The sequence below is a fragment of the Panthera tigris genome, chromosome D1 (genome assembly GCF_018350195.1).
Source record: "Panthera tigris isolate Pti1 chromosome D1, P.tigris_Pti1_mat1.1, whole genome shotgun sequence".
In the NCBI taxonomy this organism is placed as follows: domain Eukaryota; kingdom Metazoa; phylum Chordata; class Mammalia; order Carnivora; family Felidae; genus Panthera; species Panthera tigris.
This window is the reverse complement of record NC_056669.1, coordinates 11,695,304-11,714,999: the sequence shown is the minus strand read 5'-3', so window position 1 is coordinate 11,714,999 and position 19,696 is coordinate 11,695,304. Positions and strand designations below refer to the sequence as shown.

The window sequence follows — 19,696 nt, the reverse complement described above, 5'->3', positions numbered from 1 at the left end:
CAGCTGGGGGGAGAGGCCCCATTTCCTCAGCATTGGGGCGACAGGTGTAGCCCTGAGGAGAGAAACCATTAAGATTCCTCATTATCATCCCAATTCCAACATGGTGACAGCCCCACACTGCTGGGAAAGCCAACCCACACAGAGATGAGATGTAATCCAGAGGGCTCAGAAACATTTCAACAAATGCTAATATCAGTCTTTCCAATACAGCCCTGTCAGCAGGAAGGGGGAATGTGCTAGCATGCACAGGGCACACTGTTTGGCACAAGGGACCTGGTTGCTAAGCAACAGTAGCTGGCCTCCCCTCCTCCCTATAACCTTTTTCTCTGTTTCTAAGCTTCTAGTTAGCAGATGGGAGGGCCTGAGGCTGCCCAGCCCAGCCCAGCCCTTGGCCCCTTTCCCTGCAACAAGGGGTCTATTCATGGTTTCTGAGCAGATTTATTGTCTCTTTGGCACGCGCGTGCGCGCACGTGTGTGTGTGTGTGTGTGTGTGTGTGTGTGTGTAGTGGGGGGAGGATAAAGGGAGGGGCCCTATGTGAACTAGGGAAACCTCACCCTCCAACCAAGTTGGCTGGGCTATTTAATCAATGCTGATCCAAGAACAGGAGCAGAACCCTGACTAGCAGACCCTGAGGCTTTACATTGGTGCCACTGACCCAAATGGTAAGGCTGTACCTACATCTGTGCTATCCCTGACCTGGTCTCTCTCTCTCTCTCTCTCTCTCTCTCCCACAGGGCATCTAGGGATGCCTAGACCAGTGAGGAAAGGCAGAGAGAGAGAGAGAGAGGTAAATGAGCACAATATAGGGCCAAAACAGGTGCCTTATGGGTTGAAGGAAACTTCTTAGAGCAGTGATGTCTAGCTATGTCTTAAAGGGTCCTAGGAGTCAGCTACATGGGAGAAAGGACAGCAAGTGCAAAGTCTCTGTGGTGTGAGAGCACGTGAAGGCCTGGAGGACTGGCATGTGTGTTAGTATGATCCTGAATTCCACTGAGGAGGGAGTCATGCTGGCAGCTGGGGATGGAGAGGTGAGGAAGGGTGAGATCACAGGGGATTTTGTGAACCATGTCTTAGGACTTTGGATTTATCAGACTACAGAGATTCATTTGGTACTTTATTATTATTATTATTATTATTATTATTTTAGAGGGTGGGGGGAGAGGGGCAGAGGGAGAGAGAGAGAATCTTAAGCAGGCTCCACACTCAGGGAGGAGCCCATGATTGAGCAGGGCTCGATCCCATGACCTGGAATCATGACCTGAGCTGAAATCAAGAGTCGGACGTTCAGCCAACAGAGCCACTCAGACGCCTCTCATTGGGTCCTTTAAAGATGAGATTAACTTGCTCATGTTTGAATTTTAGGATTGCTCTGACATGGAGAATGAATGGAGACAAGAACTAGAGGAGGGAGATTACTTGTTGGGTAGTAATGGTGGTCACTCTTATTTTACAAATGAGAAAACTGAAGTTTGGAGAGGTGTTAGGCTGCAGACCTAGCTTTGAACTGCTGTTCCAGTATTTCCCCTAAGATCTTATTTTCCATTACTCTTCTTCACGGCACATGAACTTCAGGCAAACATATAACTTACTCTGCTCTGTGCTTTTCCACCCCCATGCTTTTGCCTCTTCAGTCGCCTAGAACACCCAATGCCCATATATGTCCATGTAGGCCCCGTGCGTCTCCGAGGGCCTGTCTCAGGCTGCCTTTTCTGGGAAGCCTTTTTTGATCTCCCCGGTGAGAAGTAAGCTCTGCTTCTGAATGCCAATGGTGGTGAAACTGAACTTCCCTTCTGTCACTTAACATGTTCTGCTTTTTTTACATGACCTATTGTCAGGACTCCACTGCAGATTCTTTGGGGGCAGCTGGGGAGTGTTCCATGTTGGTTTATTTTGAATTCCCTACAGTGTCCCCCATTGTGGCCTATCCACTTGGGCTAAATATGGTGCATTGTGCAGGGGCACTTCCTACTCTGACACAGGAGGGGAAGAAGAAGGCTGGGGTCTGGAGGCCTGAGGAGGGATGTGGAGAGACCCAGTGGATGCCCTTGATAGCTGTGGGAGGCAAGGGGAGTGGGTGGTGAGGAGTCTGGGTTTCAGAGTCAGCCCAGTCTGGGTTTGAATACCCGCTCTGATGCTTACTGGCCTTGTAAGAATAAGGTGGGTGAGGTTAGGGGATCCAGGGGAGCGGAGAAGGCCTGGAGGGGCATCGGCATCGGTGGGAAGACAGAGAGAGTGTCTAAGATGAAGAAAAGGCAGTGAGTGCACAGCCGAGGTTAGAGAGTGGGGGCTCGTAGTGGGCTGTGACTTCTTACCGTGGTGTGGGGATCCTGAGTGACCGACAGTTATTTTCCCAGAGCCTGATGCCGGATGGCCAAGCCCACATGGAGCCTCAGTATGCAGAGGAGGGTCCAGGACCTGGGATCTTCAGAGCAGAGCCAGGAGACCCACTGAGGAGGCCTGAGGCCCGGCAGCAGCCCAGTAGGCGAGATTGGGCTATGGGGAATGATAGGGTGGAGACAGTGAGTGGATAAGCTGTCCACATTCCCCAGACCCTTCATGGGCCAGTCCCAAATTACCGATGGCGAGAGGCAGCCTCACTGCTCCTCCCGGAACCGCTTTGGCCGTTTCCCAGTTTGGGGACCGAGTGGGCTCTGTGGTGATGGGGCAGGGGGAGGTGGGCAGGGACAGTGGGAGCAAACTCCCGCCACAGCCCAGTGGCTGCCGTGCCCCGTGGAGGTGCCTCAGGGCAGAGTGAGGCTGGCAGGCAGGAGCGGGGCACCCAGACTCCTCTGCCCTCTCCCACAGCCTCTCGGGCGGGGCGCTGGTGCTCAAGGCGGCGCGGCTGCGTGGGGCTGGGCGCCCTGGCGCTGCTGGCTGGTGTGAGCGTCGGCTCATGGCTTCTCGGTCAGTGCTGGGGCCCTTCGGTGCTCTGGGGAGGGCTGGAGAACAGGATCTGGGGGATCCTTGTTGCAAGACACAAGCGGGTGTAAAGGGCAGTGGGGAAGAGCGTCTTTCTGATCTACCCAGAGCTGACAGCAAGGGAGAAGGGATGGATTTGCAGCTGGAGGGATTTAGGCTCCGCGTAAAGAATGTTTTAGTCCTACAGTGAGAAGTGTAAGGGACTTGAATGGATGACCCGGGGAGGCCCAGGGCAGACGTTTTCTAGAAATCATTCCCAGTCAGAGAGAGACGGAGACAGGGACAGACAGAGTGTGCTCTCCTCGGGGTGTTAGTTGGGGGACCCGCCTAAGGCTGGGTGGTACGTGAGTCCCCAGGCAGCTGCTTTTGTCTCCCTCTGTTGCAGGGGTCTTGTTCTGCCCCTTGGCCCTCTCCTTGGGAATCCCTCCCTTCTCCTAGCCTCTTCTCTGTGACCTCTCCCTGTCCTTGTCCTCTGAAGTGCTGTATCTGTGGCCAGCCGCCTCTCAGCCATCTCCCGGGAACTTGCAGGATGAGGAGATGCCTTTGAGCTGCTCAGAGGCCAGTGGTGAGGAAGCCCTGCTCCCTTCGCTTCCCAGAACAGGTGGGCCACACCCCCAAGGCAGCAAGACTGCCCTCTTCTCAGCCCTGAGCCCCTTCAGAGCTCTGGGCTCCCCACTTCTGGCCAGGGGCAAAGAGGACCAAAATGGAAGGCCATGAATCCACTGCCTGCATCCGGGTCTCCTCCTCTGGTGGGAAGGGAGTGGCATGGTCCAGCCTCAAAAAGTGGATCTCTGGTTCGGAGCATCCAGCACACCCTGGGGACTGTTTTGGCCTCTAGCCGAGGCACAGACAGGGGTCATTAAGGCCTCTTTGGGTCCCCGCACGGCCAGGTCCAGCTCCCCCTGGCCACTCTGCCCCTCTACCCCTCAGCAGGTAGGATGTGACTTTTATGCTGTGCCTTCAGTATCTTTCAGAATCAACCCTGAGGGCTTCTTGCTGGCAGTACAGGTGAGGGCTCGGCCAGACTGGCTCCTGGTCTGCCACGAGGGCTGGAGCTCTGCCCTGGGGCTGCGGATCTGCCAGAGCCTGGGACATCTCAGGTAACTGGGGCCAGGCTAGGGGCCCGGGGAGGGTTGCAGGCTGGTGGTAGGAAAGGGGGAGTTGGAGACCTCTATCTGCCCGTCCCCATCAAAGTGCTCAGGAACTGGCAAGAGGTCACTTTGGCCATCTTCTGGCCTCTGGACACGATGGTACCCCAGCCTGTTTCTCTCCTTTGAGCAATACTGCTTTTTAACAAATATAAATCCCAGAAGTCATTGTCAAAGTCTTGCTCAGTGAGGGTACTGTTGGGTGGATTGTATATCACGTATATCCCGGTCATGATTAACTGCCATCTCCTGTGCTACAGTGTAAACCGATTTCCTCCCGTTCTGTTCCCCTCTTCTGCCAAGACTCACTCACTACAAGGGAGTGAACCTGTCTGACATCCAGCTCAACAGCTCCCAGGGGTTTGCTCAGCTCTCTCCAGGTCTGGGAGGCTTCCTGGAGGAGGTGTGGCAGCCCAGGTAGGGCTTCTGAGGAGATTGAGTGGGGTCCCTTACTTCCTGGTGAACAGTCCGGCAGAAATCTTCCTGTCATGGGAGGCTGGTAGCAAAGACATTGGCCGTATGATATAGGACACAGAGGAACATTTCCCAGTCTGAAATCACAAACTCCGTTCCCATGAGTGGGGATTCACTCTGCCAGGAGAGCCGGGTTGCTGTGGGTTTGAGACACTAGAACGATCGAGGCATTAGGCTGCTGGGGCCAGTAAGAGCAGGTGAGAGAACAGGGCTTTGGTCCATCAGGAATGGAGGTTTGCTAAGAAGGAGGAGGGGGAGAGGAGAGCAAAGGGCGGGGGATAGAGAAGAGAGAGTAAGCCCAGGAGGGGCATGGGACAAAGCTCCCTGTTCTTCCTTCAGTCCCTTATCCGCTCATCCACCGAAAACACGTCCATTTGGGGGCTCTTAGTGGGCACAGTTGGACTTTCTTGTCTGTAACTTGGGGCCCTGTCTAGGACAACCCTCAAGGGCCACGACCTCCGCTGGTACCCCGGGGTGGGGCAATGGGCCAGGGTAGCAGTGCTGTCCTGGGGGCCTGTGAATGAGGAGGGGCCTGGAGCTTGGGGCGGGGGTGGGAAACAGAGGGGGGCTGCACCGGAGGCCTCCTCTGTCTCCACCTGGCCTCCATGCCCTCGGGTGGGCCCCTGTCCAGCTTCTTGCTGCCATCTCCATTTTGCAGGGACAGCTGCGCTTCTGGTCAAATCGTTTCCCTCAGATGCTCTGGTGAGTCATGTGTCCAGTCCAGGAAGGCGGCAGTGGGAGGAAAGGGTCTCCCCACTGTCCTGAGTGTGGAGAGCCACACAGAGTGGGTGTGGGATGGGGTTCCTTGCCCACCTTCCCCTCTGCCTGCCGGTCACCTTCTTGCAGACACAGTTCCATCTCAACAGAGCCCCGTCCACTCCTCTGTCGTGTCCCCCACCAGCCACTGATCTGGTTGGATGATCTTGCTTCTCTTCCTAGCACTATCTGTCTTCACTTCTGAGGCTCCTTCCCGCTTTCCTCTGGAGAGCCCCCAGGGGGATTACTATAGGCCGTTAACCGGTTAGCAACTTTAGGAGACTAAGGAAGGTGGTAAACCAGGGGCTGCATGGGAGACAGTCTGCAGAGCTCCTTGCGTGTGACCCCAATCATCTGTCTGTGTCTTCACCTCTCCTGTTGCATGCATCCCTCTACACACCAACATTCTGACCCCTCCTGTGGGACAGGCATTTGGTTAGGTGTCGGGGCTCTGCACACAATGCAGGCCTGAGTGTGGGCCTCCGTGAGCTCGCAGACTGATTTCTGCCTTCTCATACCCCCAATTCAGGGTCGGGAGAAATAAATCAGAGCCGTCCACACTGGACCGTGCTCCCCGAGATTTAGGACCAATCTATCACCCACCTCTCTTCCCTAGTCACCATCTCACTCATGCTTTCCTGTTTGCAGAGTGTGGGACGAGGCCCCTGGCTTCCCGGATAGTTGGCGGTCAGACCGTGGCTCCTGGGCGCTGGCCCTGGCAGGCCAGTGTGGCCCTGGGCTCCCGGCACACGTGTGGGGGCTCTGTGCTGGCCCCACGCTGGGTGATGACGGCCGCACACTGCATGCACAGGCAAGTCTCGGGGGCTGCTGGGGAGGACACGGCCTCAGTTGCCTCTTCCGTTTGGCCGTTGGTATGTCCATGTCGAGGGCGCCTGGGTGGCTCAGGTCATGATCTCACGGTTCTTGGGTTCAAGCCTCTCGTCGGGCTCTGTGCTGACAGCTCGGAGCCCGGAGCCTGCTTCGGGTTCTGTGTCTCCCTCTCTCTCTGCCCCTCCCCACTCGCACTCTGTCTCTCAAAAATAAATACAAACATAAAAATTAAAAAAAAAAGTCCACGTCGAACAGTCTGCCTCCCCATGTGCGTCCTCAGGGGCACGGATTGCGAAGTGCTCTCCCCGTTCAGTGCCAAGAACAATTTGCATGAGTAGCAGCAGTAAGACAAAGACTGGTTCTCTGTGCTGGCTCAGTTTTGAAGTTTTCAAAATACTTTCGTATTCACAGCGCTCTGTGCTTCTTAATGTTTAGCACAAGTGTCATTAAATCACCTTCCGGGTAATTATTTGCTTAATGTCTCTCCTCCCCTTTAGACTGGAAGCTCCCCAGGAACAGGGACTCTCAGTCTTGTTTACCCCTGGGTCTCTTTCTTGATTTGTCCACGGCCATGTCCCCATGGCCTAGAACAGTCCTGAAATACAATAGGTGCGTAATAAATACTGGTTGGAGCAAGGAAGGGATGAATGATGAGCAAATGAGCTCTTTGGACCTCTTCTTTTGGCGGCGGGCAGGGCAGTAGCACACTCCTCACTTCACAATGAGGAAACTGAGGCTGGGAGAGGTGAGGTGTCTTCCCCATGGTCACAGGTAGTAAGTGGAGAGGCAGGACTCCCAGAACTTTTTCTGACTCAGAGTTAGGAGGTCACACAAGCCCCTTTGATGTTCGTTGCAAAATGTGGAGGGGACTCATTCAGGACAGAGGGGCTGGGGGGTTGCACATGACCCCCAGTGTCTCATGTCTCTGGCCGTTCTGCAGCATTTATTAAGCGCCTACTGTGTGCCCAGTATCTTGCCAGCTGCTGCGACGATACTAAGAGGCCTGGCCCCTGGGTCCTGCGAGTGGCCAGCCTGGTGATGGGGGCTTCCATTAATGGTTTCTCCGGCCAGCTTCCTCCATCCGCCGGCATGCTTATGTCAGGCTCTTCTGCCCCTCCCTTCCCTGGGCTCAGCACGGCTCCTGTGTGTAGTTTTAGGCTGTCCCGGCTGTCCAGCTGGCGGGTGTACACGGGGCTGGTGAGCCACAGTGCCGTCAGGCCGCACCAGGGGGCTGTGGTGGAGAGGATCATCCCTCACCCCCTCTACAGCACCCAGAATCACGACTACGACGTCGCCCTCCTCCATCTCCGGACACCGCTCAACTTCTCAGGTGAGGCACCGGCCAGGAACGAACAGGCTGCGGGCCGTGGAGGGAGCGGGGCAGGCCCTGGGACGCCTGAGAGGTGAGCTCCCTTCTGAGTTCCCGCCCAGCGCTGTAAACCTTAACACACTCAGTTCATCGGATGAGCTCTGCCATCTCCTGGACCTCAGCTTCACCCAGGCTTGCGCAGGCGCTTTTGGGGACAAAGGTTCTGGCCCCTTTCGCAGCTGGGCTGCAAGCGGGACTTGCCTCCAAGTCCCCAGCGGAGCTCCTGGCTGCTCTATCTACCAACAGACCGCCCCTCCCCCGTCCCCATGCCACGGCGTGACATGCTATATGGTTTTCCAGATGTCTTTCCTTCAACTCTCATAACAACCCTGACAGGTAGATGAGACAGGTATATACAGACAAGGACAGTGACACTTAGTGAGGAGAGGGATGCTCTACAAGGTCACACGGCACATGCTTCCCGAACCTGGTGTCCGGGCTCCAGGGCTGCTTCTCCACAGCACCTGCCCTCGAAGAGCAAGCCCCCCCAGCATGCATGTGCATGTGCGTGCTCACCAGCACACACACACACACACACACACACACACACACACACACACACAGAAACACACGCACACACTCACCCAGTGCTCACGCATGTACCCACGTGCATGCTCTCTCACACACACACGCACACACTCACATACACTCAGTGCTCCTCTCTCCCACCTCCACCCATGGCCTTGGGTTTCCCAAATCCCAGTGTTGCTACATACCCTTGGGCCTATGTGACTCTGAACTTTTGCTCAACAGTTCATATTTCTAAATTGACTTAAGTACATTTATTTTTCCTAATGTTTATTTTTGAGAGAGAGGGGGAGAGAGAGACAGAGCATGAGCAGGGGAGGGGCAGAGAGAGAGGGACACACAGAATCTGAAGCAGGCTCCAGTCTAGGAGCTGTCAGCACGGAGCTCGACACGGGGCTTGAACCCACAAGCAGTGAGATCATGACCTGAGCCGAAGTCGGATGCTTAACCGACTGAGCCACCAGGTGCTCCTAAGTTGACTTAAGTACCTTTAAAAGGGGAACTTCAAGCTACTGCCTAACTGGAGAGCCCACATTACTTGTAGCAAATAGGTAACAACCATGAAAACACAGAGCGAAAACGAGCCAGGGTTCAAGTCGTCTGCAGAATTTGGTGTCTGGGCCTGCTGTCTCTGTATTTAGGGGGAAGTTGACAGGCACTGGGAGAGCCACAGAGTGGCACCCCATGGAATCTTTCTCCATGATGTAGTTCGAGGGACTGAAGGAGAACCCAGAAGAAAACCCTTCCTCCCCTCACGCATCAGCGATTATTTAATGGCATGTCTACGTGCCACCTGACAAGTGTGGGCCCCAACCATAGGACTTGCCACACTTTTGGAAACAATTCCGCAAGAGGGATCCAACACCCCAAGTGAAGTCCCAAAGGAGTACAGATGCTCGGAAGGAATTCTCGTTCTCCCTCAGTCCCCGGGTTGGGGGTGTGCACTGCCCAGCCTAGAAGGCACCCTGCACACTGCAGTTTATACATTGTCCTCTGTGCAAATGGTGGCCCCCCTTGCAATGTGGTCTGGTGCACGACCTGCACAACCTTACAGGAGGCCTGGTTGGTGGAGGCCGGGAACCAGGGCTGTTTGAGAAGGGGGTGAGGAGGAACTGCCAGGCCTGGTTCTTCCCCGAGGCTGAGGGTGAGGTGGTGGGGAAGGGAAGCTGAGCCTGAGTGGAGCCCAGAACCACCTGCTTCTCTACAGACACCGTGGGTGCTGTGTGCCTGCCAGCTGAGAAGCAAGATTTCCCAAGGGGCTCACAGTGCTGGGTGTCTGGCTGGGGCCACACCGACCCCAGCCACAGTGAGTCAGCTCCCAGGGCCCTGGGTACAAAAGGGGTGGGGGAGTAGGGGAGCATCCTCCCCCCAGGTGACGCACCTCTACCTCCCATGTCCACCTCCCCCCCGGGCCAAATGGCAGTGCCAACCCCCTTTTTTTCTGGTGTCATCGTTGGCCTCAGTCTCCCCTGCCTGGGTCTTCCTGGGAGAACACCCCCTGAGTTTCCCCTGAAGCCAGGCCTTTTATACCCCTGCCCTTTTTCTGGCCTTCTTCACTCTTAAGTCTGACAGACCCCTGCCTCCTTCCCGGAGTCCACAGCTCCCACCTTGGGCTCTGCTCTTTGGGTCTCGTGTCTCCGGGGCCTCTAACCACCTTCCCTCCAGCTGCTGTGTCTTCCTGGCCTTGCTTTGTGCCCCACGGCCCGGCTCTGTATCCCTCCATCTCCATGTCTGCCTCCCGCAGCCCACAACTCAGACACGCTGCAGGACACGGTGGTGCCCCTGCTGGGCACCCGGCTCTGCAACAGCTCCTGCATGTACAGCGGGGCCCTTACCCCCCGCATGCTGTGTGCCGGCTACGTGGACGGGAGGGCCGACGCGTGCCAGGTGCAGCAGTGAGCGGGACCGTGGTCGGGGGCGGGGATGAGGGGTTTCCTGCTGGGGCTTGACCCCTGGTCTGAGCAGCCTCTCTAGGAGGATGGGTGTCTAGGCGAGTCAAGTAGTGCAGCTAAGGATTAATGGAGGGACGAGGCGAGCGGAGATCCGTGCTGGAAGCAGAAGGGGCCTAGCGTAGAGGGCGTGCTTTGGGGAGTTCTGGTGTGCCTCCACCGGGAAGGACTAACTGCCCGCTTCTCTGTGTCTCTACGTCTGGATCCCTCAGGGTGACAGCGGGGGCCCCCTGGTGTGCCTGGACGGGGGCACGTGGCACTTGGTGGGGGTGGTCAGCTGGGGCCGCGGCTGCGCGGAGCCCAATCACCCTGGCGTCTACGCCAAGGTTGCCGAGTTCCTGGACTGGATCCATGACACTGTGAGGGTGAGTGTGGGGGCAGGGGTGGGCGGGCAGCTTTATAAAGGACCCAACCCTTGGGTGATGCTCAGCTCTTAGGTCTGGGTGCTGCTTGGGGCTGGAGAATGGTCCCTAGATGGGGAGGAGGAAGTGATGCTTATAGCACTGAATGCATTGGATTTCTATCAATTTAAGTATTAGCTAGGGAAGAGTGGACCTGAGTTTGTAGCCCAGATCTGCCATTTACTGGGTGAGCTTCGGCCCGTTCCTAACCTTGGCAAGCCCCAGTTTCTTGGTAGTAGCTCACGGCTACCTCGAATGCTCCTGCGACGATGTAGTGAGGTAAGATTACCACAACACAGCCGCGCAGCCCTAGGCTTGTGGTGGGTGGTCCTCATGTTGTTCGTGGGCGTATTTCTGACCATCATTCGTTCCTTCTTTCTAAGGCAGTTGTGAGTGCCTGCACTCCCTGCACTTTGGAGAGAGCTCGGCATTTTGCATTGTGGGTTCAGCAGGGGATTAATTCTTGTGTGACATCAGGCAAGCCACTTGGCTTCATCCGTTCAGTGGGAGGGCCCAGGAGGATAATGTGCATGAAGACAGGTCCTCTGTGTAAAGTACTTAACAGATGCAGGGCGTGATGATGAGAAGCATCTCTCCCCAGGGTTGGGCACAGGGGCGGGTGGCCGGTAGTACATTTTAGAGTTTCAGGGGACACATACACCCCTGTTCTCATTCAAGCCTTGCAGAAAACCTAGAGAAATAGTTTTAGCTGCATTTGATAGAAGTGGAAACCAAGGTTCTGAACGGTGGTTTCCTCAAATGGAAATTTCTCGGCTGGTGGGTGTTGGGGCCATCATGGGTCTGGCTCCTTCCTCCGTCAGCCCAGGCCCCCCTCTCCCAGCCCTGTTCCTCCTCCACCGCACCACACGCAGACTCACACTTCTTCCTGGGTCTCTGGCAGGCCCGCCAGATGGAGGAGGAGCTGCAGACCCAGGTGCAGAAGGCACGGACCTCCTTTCGCACAAGACAGTCATCGCCCGCAGGCCAGCCTCCGGGTCCGGGCCTCTCCTCTCAGGCCCTGGTTTTGAGTCCCTCTTTCTCACCAGGGAGCCTCAGTAACAGGAGAGCCGATGGGGCTGGGCTGGAAAAGTGGGGGGAGGGCCGGGTGAGGAAGATGCTGCTGGCGGCAGCTGGGCACCTGCCTTCCCCCCCTCTGCCCTTCCCTGCACGCATCTTTTGGGAGGATGCTCGGGGATGCCCTGGGACCGCTTTCTCCATGTCTCTCAGGCAAGGAAAGTGCCTCCTTAGAGGAGCCCCTGGCCCCGAGGCTTCTGGGCAGATGGGGTCAAGGCTGGGCAGGCCCATGCAGTCAGGATCCTCCCCACTCTGCATGTTCTCAAGTGGCTGTGGCTGACCCGACTGGGCAGGGTCGGGGACATTTAAGAATGCTCTGGTTGGCCTTCAGTTAGGACTTTGCTTTTATAACGACAGTTCTGTGAACTGGTTCAAGGACTGCTGTCTTGGAGTGAAGTGATACAGGGTCTCAGTCCCTCATTTTCTCTTGCTCTCTGTGTCTCTCTTTCTCTCGTACACACACACTCTCTATCTGTGTCTCTGTCTCTGTCGGTCTCTCTTTCACACACACACTCTTTGTCTCTGTCTCTCTTTCTCTCTCTCACACACACATACACGCTAAAAGGATAGAATTACAGTTTTCCTCCCATACATGTTTCTTAAATCTCCGGATCTGACTCCTGCTCCTCTCTCTAGAATCTGGGCATTCACTTATTCAATTCTTTACATTTCTTGAATCTACGTGTCATAACCTGCAGCAAAGAGCCCCCGCCGTCCAGATGGGCTGATGCACAGGTTTGAGGACCTTCCCCCCACCTCAAGTCAGTGCTGTCTTGGAAGGCTCTGGCTTCCTCATGAGACCTCTGTCTCCTTGGCTCCTGTTCCAGCACTGGGCCTTCTGTCTCGGGGAGATTTCTTTCTGAGTTTATGCCCAGTTAGCATTTTCCTGGTTAAGCTTCTCCCCGACTCTCTTCTCTCTAGCAATTAAAATGCACTTGGCATCTTGTTTCTAAAAAGTGCAATGAATTTTTTATGGTGCTTACCCAAGGAAATGCAATTAGCGTTTAGCAATAACAACTTTTTCATGAATTTATCAGCATTTTTTTGGAGGGGTAGTACAAACGAATATTCATTCCTGGAGGGTCTGCTCACTTTTGGAGAAGTGCACTAAAAAATAAGGACCTCGATTTACTGTCGCTGTATTACCTGGGAGGGGTTGCTGGGAGTTGGCTCTCACATTGCAGAAGTGGTGGGGGAGAGACTCTGGCAGGTGACAGACAGCCTCATCCCCCCCCCCCCCCGCCCCCACCACCCGGCTCTTAGATCTCCAGCCTCTTCCCTGAGCTCGAACATTTACCACCTGACTCTGGTGAGTCCCCATCTCAAGAGGCAGGTTCAGGGCAGCTGATCCCCCTGGGCAGGAAAGAGTTACCTGCAAATCCATCAACTATAATCTTTTCAGTGTTTCTCATGTCCCTGTGAGTGTTTGCTTATTTAAAGGGAGGTTTTCCTTTATCATAGTCATTGTAGCCGGTTAATAATCAGTAACATGGGGCTATTACAGTTTATCAACACAGCTCACGTGTACCTCATTGAGATCTCACACTAGCTATGCGGTGAAGATATTATTATTGTGCCCACTTTATAGGCAAGAAAATTAGTTCAGAAAGATGAAGCATCTCCCCAAGACCAGCCACTAGTAAGCGCCAGTGAACCCTGGATCTTTTTATTCCACACCCACATCACCGTTTGGCACATGGATGAACGAGATGGTCCAGTGTTGCACAGCAGTGTAGACGTGAAAGGTTCTTTATCACTTAGTGGAGTCACCTGCCTATACAAATGCATCGCCATCCCTGCTTTTTATAGGTGAGGCAACCAAAACCTGGGAAGAAGTTAAGTGGCTCCTGCCAGAGACCCTTCTTAGGCAATATTCTGACAGATTTCCAGTTCTCCGTGAGATTGATGGCCTGACTTAAACATTACAAATGAGTATCTTCCACAGGAGGACGATAAAGAGAACCCTAATTAGAGAATTTGCTAAAAGTGATTCCCTGTTTACCTACAGAAGATCCCAGGATCTTTCATCAAGCTACCAGTCAGATCTGCAGACTCAGAGGCTCCCACCTGCTCTTCCTTTGTTGGCTGGCACCCGCCAATCCAACTCTTAGGAAAACGAGGAGAAAGAGTGCCTGGGCTCTTTCTCCTGGGCCAGCTGCTGGAGTGCAGTGGTGGGGATGGGGGCAAGGAAGGGTGGGAAAATTCAGGTCCAGAAGGATTTTAATGAGGACCAGCTGGGTGTCCAGCTGTGTTAAGCTCTGTAGGGAATTCAGAGGTTGAGAAACTGACTGCCTTATTGGAGTCAGTATTTGTAATACTGACTTATTTGTAATAAATTATTAGTGGCCAGCCAGGCACAAAGCTGCGTGGTGAGGCAATAATTGCGAAGGGAGCTCTAGGGGACTATCGTGGAATAAGTCAGGGCATTTCTGTGCAGGAAACTTGTCTGTCCCTTCTGCCACCTGCCTGGGCAGAGCTTGTGAGCCCCAGGAGAATTCGTAAGCAGGTTGCTCCTGGCTGCCATGCCCAGGGTGGAAACGTTCTCCTTTTCTGTGCTTTCGGGGTCTGGAAGGTATAGTGGGATGCAGGCTCTCTCTACTTGTTAGAACTTCCGTGGGGTCCTGCTTTTCCTAGAAGGGCTGCTGTGAATGAGGGGGCAGGCCTGCCATTCCTGAGGAACATTTCTCAAGCTCTTTCCTACATTTTATTTTTGGAAGTGCTGGGCTCACCCACAGTAGGACAAAACTGGAAATGCTATAAATGCTAAAAGCTGGTACAGCAGCTGTCAGGGGATGGTTTTCCCCAGTCTCTCTATTGCCTTCTGTGCTCTGCCCTCTCCTGGCCATGCACTTAGGACCCTCCAGGCTAGTGAAGAGAGAACCCAGCTACACTATTCAGCCTCTCTCAGCATATCTGGTCCGGATCCCCCCACCCCTCTACTCAGACACATCAGAATGCACTCTTGGGGTACACTTCACCCTTGGGGCTCTGCCTCCTGCTGACCCATTGGAGCCCATTGCTCACGGCTGTTTAAACTGTCTTGAATACCATCGCCTCTAGAAGAGTTCCTAGTAGCAGGCCTGGAGTAGCTTCCTACTCCTGAGGACGAGGCTGATCTTTCTTTTTTTTTTAATGTTTTTATTTATTTTTGAGACAGAGAGAGACAGAGCGCGAGTGGGGGAGGGGCAGAGAGAGGGGGAGACACAGAATCCGAAACAGGCTCCAGGCTCTGAGCTGTCAGCACAGAGCCCAACTCGGGGCTTGAACTCACAGACCGTGAGATCATGACCCGAGCTGAAGTCGCACGCTCAACCGACTGAGCCACTCAGGCGCCCCGAGGCTGATCTTTCTTACACATTCCATTACCTGGACAGGAAGACGCGGGGCAGGCGGGCACACTTCTCTTGCGCTGGAGGCCCTGGGTCAGAGCAGCCCAGGGGAAGCCACTGGAGGGTTTGTACCTGGGGTTGGTGCTGGAGCAGACCAAGCTGGGGACTCAGACGGAACGGAAAGAGGAGTCCTGGCTCCAGAAGGCGCCGGTCTCGCCCTTGTGTGCCTCTCCCAGAGTGGAGTGAGGGCTGCAGGAAGGCAGGGGGGCTCACAGGGCCGGGCTCATCTCCTGAGCCTCCTCCCTCCCCAGGAATCTTTGGCTGTGGCCTCTGAGGGTGTAGAGTCCCAATCTAGGTCTCCAACCACTTGGGAGTTTGCTTTCCTGAGCTAACGACCCAGCCTCCCTCAAACTTGGGCTCTCACCTGTCAAATAGGGAGTCTGGGCCAAGTGGTCTCCATGGGATCTGCCTTGTCAGCTTTCACCCAAACCTCTGTCACCCCCGGAGACATCTGCCCCACACCCTGTAGCTGGGACACAACGGACAGCTGCCTGTTCCCTGGGATGGATCTAAAGGACCAAGACTGTTCTGGCTCCTCAGGCCCATAAGAGGAAGGCACTCACAGCTGCTCTCCCTTGAGGCTCACCCTCTGGGTCCTGGGGGAAAGAGGAGAGACAGCACCAGGCAATTTGAAAAGCCGTCTTTCCCCATGTCCGTCTGTCCAGCGTTTGTATAGGGGTGAAGGGTTCCAGGACAGGCTGAGCCCGGTGACTGGCACTGTTTCAGCTGCTCCTCAGCTCCTTCCCAACACCCTGGGCTCTGTGTGGGGCCTCATGGGCCGCAGACTGCTAAAGACACTGAGGGAATTTCCTCCTTACCTCAAAGATCCACGGACACCTTCCTTTTACCCATTTTCTCTTGACAGCTCCTGAGCTGGCCACAGGACCCCCTCTGCTCCCCAGCCTCTCCCCGTGCATGAGGACTAGTAGTGAGGAAAAGTTTTGACTACCAGAACCATTAACAGGCAGCTTTGGTCCAAGATGTCCCCGTTCCTGGCTATGTTACCAGCCTCACAGAGGGAGAATCCTTTCCCATGGCCCTTCAGTCAGGGTGACCTATCTTCCCAATTTGCCTAGGATTGACCTGGTTTTAACACTGAAACTACCATCCGGGCAAACCAGTGTGTCACGCTAAGCCTGCTGCCTCCCTTCTGTATAAAAGGCATTTCTGTAAACTCTAGTGCCCCTTGGCCTCCTCCAGTCCAATTGGGCTTAAAAGAAAGCTTCCCTGGTGACCCAGAGTTGGAGGAAGAGAAGGTTCCCGGGAATTCTCGAGGTCTGGATGGTTTTGTCAAGGCTGCAACGTTAGCAGATAGTGCCTTGGCCCTGAGGCCCTCGGAGCAAGTCTCCCACAGACCTGGCTGTCCGTTCTTCCCTGCGGTGGTCCCTCAGAAGCCAGGACAGCCGTACCTCGATTCACCTAATGTTCTGGGCACACAGCCTGATCCTCCCAGGTCCAGAAGCCCTCCTGCAATTTGGGGGAGGCTAGGAAGGTGATGTACATGTAGCGCTGCTCCCGGAAGCCATGAACATCGCTTTCCCACTTTGCCCAGGTCTCACTCATGTCTGGTCCCCAGATCCTGGTCTGGGGCTTGGCATGAGGTGCTCACTGAGCCCCCTTGGGAGGAGGATAAGAGGGGGCTATCGCCCTCCTGGGAGGCGGGTGGGTCTCTTCTCCAGCCTCTGCCCTCCGGAGGGGAGCAGAGAAGAGCAAAGAAGAGACTGCCAGACTGCTGGAGCCCACAGGGATTTTGTGGGGTTTATTTTGCCTCGGCACTGTCTGCAGAGGTGAGGGCATGAATAAAAGAGCGAGGGAAGATTTACTGTTCCCACACTTGGCGGTGGCCCTGTATTTGCACAGCGGATCCTGGCGGGGAGGGGCTGGAGCAGGTAGAGGCCAGGCTGGGACTCAGGGAGAAAGCCAGACTCCAGGCAGTCTTTTCGAAGGGACCCTGGGGCGGAGCGGAAGGTGAGGCTGTGAGGGAGCTACTTAGGCCATCTCTGTGACCCCCCAGGGGCCAGAGCGTCCCCTCCACTCTTCTGCTCTGTCCCTCACATGAACCAGTAGCAAACAGCTTGAGTCCAAGAACCTCTTAAACCCAGGGGCATGTGGTGGGCCTGGTAGGGTGCACTGCCAATGAGGACCCCAAAAGATAGGGCCCCAGGCTGCGCTCATTTGTATTCATGGCCCTGGTAATGGGCACAATCAAGAAGTGACATTAGTCGTGGCCTAGCCTGGCCTGGGGCTGGGACCTGGAACCTTTCAGCTGAGAGTGACCTTGGACGGGGTCTAGTGTCACCTCTGCATGCACGTCCAAGACAGTACAGCATCGTAGTGTCCTGGGGCCAACGAAAGACGGACCACTTTTTGTACACTCAATCCTGATGGGTCAAAGCTGGTGGTGGGAGGTAGCAGAAAAGAGGAGAGTCTGAGGGACTGGTAGCGGCTTCTGGGAAGTGATAGGATCCATACTGTGTGTGTGTCTATGTATCTGTGTGTCTGCCTGTGTATGTGTATCTTTGTGTGTCTGTGTCTGCATATGTCTGTGTGTGTGTGTGTGTGTATGTGTCTGTGTGTGTGTGGTCTCTGTGTGTTTTTGGGCACATGTCTGTGTGTATATTTGTGTGTATACTGGTATGTATATTCTATGAAACGTGAAGGTCTGGAGGGAAGAGGAGACATAAAGGGAGTCTGGGATAAGCCTCTACAGAATTTCTCCCCTAACCTTGAAGAGGCAGATCGAACTCTGGCCAGTTTCCATGTACAGGGCTCCCCCCACCTTTAGCTTCTCCCTCCCCATGACACACACACACACACACACACACACACACACACCCCACCTCAACACTTTACCCTGGCAGATGTGATCATAAATAATTAGGAAGAATCACAGTGGTCACATATAAGAAACACAGACCTCTGGTACTAGCTTGTTTGTATATATGCATATGTGCACGTGTGCATACATGTGTGTGTGCACGTATGTGTGGTCATGTCCCCATGGGAGCTTCTGAATCTTAAGTCAGCTTCTCAAGACTGCTTCCCCCATGTCCACTTGAACATTTGTGGGGCTTGGGCAGGAGCATGGATGGAATATACCATATGTCTAAAGAGTTAAAAGTAACACATCAAACTAGCAGATCATTCAATTGAAAATGTCTTGCCATGACAAATATACCTCCTTAAAGCTGTGGAATACCAGGTTCAAATTTAGAATCCTAGAATCCTTGGATTCTTTCCTGGGGCATGGCGGGATGGGGAGAACTGGCGTGTGGCTACCTTTTCTTCCCAGCTCCTGATCCCTGCCCTCCTGCACAGGGACTCGTAGGCAGCCAGGAGGGCATTCCTCCTGCCTAGGGCTGTGCCCACCAGTGGGGTCTGCCCTCAGGGAAAGAGGCGAGTGCAGCCTCAGGGCCACTTGAATTCCAGGGTGTAGAAGGGGGCACATGGGCTCTGGGTGGGCATGTGACCTCAGCCCTGCGAGCTTCTCCTTTGAGGGAGGGTACGATCAAAAAGGTCCAGGACAGCAGGGTCAGGCCTAGGGTGAGGTTAAGTGAGGCATGGCTCTCAGGATCTCACAGGGTGGGCTGGCTCCTGCCTCATCCTGGTCCTGGCCCTATTGGACAGGGTCTTATTAAGTAAGCAGCCCAGAACGAGGCTGGCTTCTCTTTCTGGTCTCTGTGGGGGCTGATATTTACTGTAGCCCATCATGTGAGACAGAGGTGAGATGACAAAAGTAGACCCCCGCCCACTCCTCCAGATGCTGTAAAGTGCCCCTGGCTACATTTCAGGGGGCTCCACTTTACATCAGCCACCCTCCCTCCCCCGCCCCTCATGGCAGTACCCAGACATGCTCAGTGGAAAAAAAGAGTGATTCATGATTCCCACTCACTGGCCCTCAGAAATTAACTGAGATAAACACAGGAACAAAACTCTAGTGAACAAACGAACTATATTCCAGAACTCTCTCACAGACAGAATTCGCTAAAACGAAGGCAAGCCAAAGCTAATTAGGAAAATGGATGTGTAGGGTCAGGGGAGGTCTGTGGGAGAGGAGCCAGGATACAATCTGTATGCATTTTGGAGAAATCTGGATTGAACTTGTTATGGACAGAATTATGTCTTCCCCAAATGCATGTGTCGAAACCCCAACCCCCAATGTGATTGTATCTGGAGATAGGACCTTTGGGAGGTAATTAAGGTTGAATGAGGTCTTCACTGGTGTCCTTATAAGAAAAGGAAGAGACACCAGCACTCTCTCTCTTTCCTCACAAGCACAGAGAAGAGGCTATATAGGAGGACACAGTCAGAAGGTGGTCATCAGCAAACCAAGAGGGGAGCTCTCACGAGAACCTGACCGTGATGGCACCTTGATCTTGGACTTCCAGGCTCCAGAACTGTGAGAAATAGATTTCTGTTCTTTAAACCATGCAGTCTGTAGTATTCTGTTAGGGCAGCCCACGGCAATTAATATAAAATTAAATCACTGTAGGGACGCCTGGGTGGCTCAGTCGGTTAAGCCTCTGACTCTTGATTTCGGCTCAGGTCACGATCTCATTGTGAGATCAAGCCCCAAGACGGGCTCTGCACTAGCAGTGTGGAGCCTGCTTGGGGTTCTCTCTCTCTCCCTCTCTCTCTGCCCCTTCCCGTCCTTGCACACATGTGCGTGTGTGCTGTCCCTCACTCTCAAAATAAACAAACTTAAAAAAATAGAATCACTGTAGAAGATGCTCATAAAACAGGAGAATAAATAGAAGAGGACATCCAGGGTGTTGGAGACCGATGCTGGAGACCGTGGTTTGGGTTTCCATCACATGATGCATGGGAGGCATTTAGGGGAGGCCAGGTCCAGGACCC

The 19,696-nt window shown here is 54.3% G+C and overlaps 1 protein-coding gene across 1 annotated transcript; it reads left to right on the top strand.

Moving 5' to 3' along the window:
* Positions 1 to 975: 975 nt before the first annotated feature.
* On the top strand, positions 976 to 19,286 carry TMPRSS5 (transmembrane serine protease 5). Its single transcript, XM_042958926.1, has 13 exons — positions 976 to 1,029; positions 2,296 to 2,479; positions 2,807 to 2,905; positions 3,399 to 3,521; positions 3,885 to 4,020; positions 4,372 to 4,485; positions 5,201 to 5,244; positions 5,947 to 6,109; positions 7,281 to 7,459; positions 9,234 to 9,332; positions 9,771 to 9,913; positions 10,188 to 10,340; positions 19,120 to 19,286. The coding sequence occupies exons 1-13, from the start codon at positions 976 to 978 to the stop codon at positions 19,240 to 19,242; spliced, it is 1,614 nt and encodes a 537-aa protein (XP_042814860.1). The 3' UTR covers positions 19,243 to 19,286.
* The last annotated feature ends 410 nt before the right edge of the window (positions 19,287 to 19,696 follow it).

Bases quoted from the DNA above. Each gene is read 5' to 3' on its own strand.
- TMPRSS5 (XM_042958926.1), top strand. From the start codon at position 976: ATGATCCTGAATTCCACTGAGGAGGGAGTCATGCTGGCAGCTGGGGAT. The intron at 4,021-4,371 runs GTAACTGGGGCC...TCTTCTGCCAAG, and splicing joins CAGAGCCTGGGACATCTCAG to ACTCACTCACTACAAGGGAG. The intron at 4,486-5,200 runs GTAGGGCTTCTG...TCCATTTTGCAG, and splicing joins GAGGAGGTGTGGCAGCCCAG to GGACAGCTGCGCTTCTGGTC.